The 3120-nt window shown below is 38.0% G+C and overlaps 1 protein-coding gene across 1 annotated transcript in view; it reads right to left on the minus strand.

The window, feature by feature from the left end:
• Positions 1-3083: 3083 nt before the first annotated feature.
• The window catches only part of LOC111646628 (protocadherin beta-15-like), a 3515-nt gene continuing 3478 nt past the window's right edge, over positions 3084-3120 (minus strand). Inside the window, exon 4 of the mRNA XM_087171013.1 lies at positions 3084-3107. Within this exon, the coding sequence (XP_087027139.1) occupies positions 3084-3107 (24 nt within the window). The remainder of the gene's footprint in view (positions 3108-3120) is intronic.

Below are 3120 nucleotides of genomic sequence, written 5' to 3' on the forward strand. Positions count from 1 at the left end.
TCATGTTTTAGGATGCACGAAGCCTTTTCTCCACAAAGCCCCTCTCGGTCAATCCTGTCGGCAACAATCAATTCTCCGTTATTCAGGTTTATGTCACAGTAACGTTTGTCAGTCCCGTCAGTGTCAATGCGGGCTCTCCTTTTAGAGAGCACACCCGTTTCCAGCCCGAGATCCTTGGCTATATTCCCAATAACTGATCCTCGTTTCATCTCCTCTGGAAAAGAATAGCTCATGTCTCCATATGCGATACGCAAAAAAAGAAAGAGGAAACAGAACAAGATCATTTTAGAATCCATTATCAATGATGAGTTTTTGTTGAAGATTAAAACGAACAAAAACAATTCAACCTCATAACACGGATAGCAGCTGCGATTCCAGGGCGATTGTGACAAGATACAAGAGCACAAAAATGCGTGTCCACACCAGAGGATAGAGGGATTCAAATGTCTTAAGCCTGGTGTATAGCGCCACCGTGAGTTAGGTTTAACAAAAACACTGATAATATAAAAAGAAGCAAAATTTTTAAGTGGCTGCAGCCTGCTCACAATTACTGTTCATCTATTGAACAAACACAACAACTATGATGTATAACCAATATTTTCAACTGTAGTTATGCATGAGGTTCAAAATCAGGAAACAATCAGGAAACTAGCAAAGACAACAGTCAAGTCTTACAGTCTACCTAAAATGCAGACTGATAACATTCAGGCTATGCATTTATATGAATTCCCTATTTTGCATTCATAAACTTATGACTGGCATATTTCTAACCTTATGTTTTGTTACTGTGAGGATCCAGTCTTTGTTCTGTGATGTAGACCCTCTTTTCCTCACAGTCACACTGCCTCAGGTTCACCAAAACATGGCTGCGTGCAGATAATCTAAAATAATGGTAGCTGGCAGATATTCAGTCAATCCACAGAAAAAAAAGAAGAAAAAAAACAGGGAGAACAGCTGTCACCAAAATCACTGTACACTAGAAAAAAATATCTGGGTGACCTAAAATGGGAAATTGCTCATTCTTTCAACATGGCCTATGAAGATTACCTGCATGAATTTCAAACTGTATTCTGATGGTCAAGGTGACTGGTATTCTGCCAAGTCACAACCTTTGAAAATGTATTACTGGTTTACAGCATAGGATCATTGCCTGTTGAAAAAACAGACTGGATAAAATAGACATGATTCAATGATGAATATGAATAAAATAAACGCCATTCATTCAGAGCATATCAGTGAGCAAGCACAATCACTGCAGAAATATCCATGTGGTCACACACTATTTTACTATTATTTTTTCTCTCTTCATTTGTCATGTATTTTCTATTATAGTGGTCAGACGAGAAAGAAATTAACCATATCAAAACTCAATCAATAGGAAGCCTGAAGAAATGCCTGTTAATAAAGCGTAGCGGATTGGATTCAAAAGTAAAGAGCTACAGGCTACCGGTGATGCGATCCATCATGTGTATGTAGGTTTTCAGTCATTCATCTTTTAAGGTTAACATACCAATCTACTAGATAACATGATAATATAAGTTCCATGGGTTTAAGTGTAACACCAGAGTGAGCGTTTACATTTATTTATGTTGCAGAAAACCTCTGTCCAGAGCAACTGTAAATGAGGTATAATCCAAGCCACAGTCAACCAAGTCTAAGCCATCATGAACAACTGACAAAGAGCTCACTTAGAAATTCCTTCTGACACAAGGGACACAAGATTGCAGGTGTATTAGATGAGACATAAATGCATAACAAGTGGACTTTTCTTTTGTTTGTTTCTGTCTGCTTACAGGGGTGAGACATAGGGAGACAGAGAGACACAGACAGAGTGAGAAAGAGAAAGAAAAAAAGGTTTAGCACCAGATTCACATCCTGAAAATGACATACCATAGCATGCATAGCTTCAGACAGTGTTCACTGTGCAATGTTAATCATCAGATTGTGCTGACGAGGTACTTTAGCACTGAGAGAAACATATATAATGATTGGCATGTGCAGTCTGTCAGAGGCCATCACTGAAACTCAGTCACATTGCCCCTTTTATGCTCCAGCTGATCAGTGGTACACAGGTTACTGCTACAAATATGCCAAGTAGTAAATTTAATCAAGCACTGAATGCACTTACTGTATATTTGATTTTTTTCAGATGTTATGAGATAATATTAATGAAAAATTGAAGAGCACGCTTGATGACACTACAAAAACAATCTTCTTAAAAGTGAATGTCACCACATCAAACCTTGAAATGAAAAATATACTTACTTTATGCTGACCAAACACCAATAACAACAACTCTACAGATGGAAATTCAGCTCCAGTGAGGTGACAGTCTTATGCAAAAGCAAAAGATGTGATGAGAGTAAATTTCAGAATAAAACACAGACTTGCAGAAGACAAATGTGATTGCATGAACATTACTCTTCTGGGTTGGACAGCAACCATAACATTTCCAAAACTAATTCAAACACCCTCTGTCAGAAATGTATTTCTAAAAAACAAGTGAGAAAATAACAAGCCTCTGTAACATCTAAAACGAAAAGTGATCAAGAATTTATCTAATAAGCTCCAAATCTCATCTTCACAATACTAAAATGAAAGCAAGGGATCAAATTAAATGGATTTCAGGCACTAGAAAAACTTTCAAGGAAAACGATTGAGCTTGATTAAGCAACCCTTTATAGTAACTGCTTTAAATAGAATAGAGATGGATACGCAGCACAGCCCTAACGATGAAGTGCCAATTTGGTTTAAATCCATGTATCGTCTAGATGAAATGTATGAAAGGAAATGGGTTTGAGCTGATTTTTAGAATTTTCGACAAAACTGATGCTATTTGAAATCATACCTCTGAACATCCTTCCAATTCTCCAAACGCATCAGCAAAGTCTGATGGACTTTTCTTCAGAGTCTGGTCAGCAGGAAGTGTGTTGTCATTGTAAGATGTCACAAACTTAAAGTCACTGGTTCTAGAACCTGTTGTCAGGTAGGCGTCATAATTGTAAGTGCTGCGTAAAGTTCCTGTGCCGTCAACATCTGCGTAATTTGGAGGCAGATAAGCGCTGGGGATGGCGACTGCTCCGTCAAACAACAGTCTGGGCTTTCTCCTGCGACAAAACC

The sequence above is a fragment of the Seriola lalandi genome, unplaced genomic scaffold (assembly GCF_002814215.2).
Source record: "Seriola lalandi dorsalis isolate HSWRI2012SDOR001 ecotype SW California unplaced genomic scaffold, Sedor1 jcf7180002054973, whole genome shotgun sequence".
Classification (NCBI taxonomy): domain Eukaryota; kingdom Metazoa; phylum Chordata; class Actinopteri; order Carangiformes; family Carangidae; genus Seriola; species Seriola lalandi.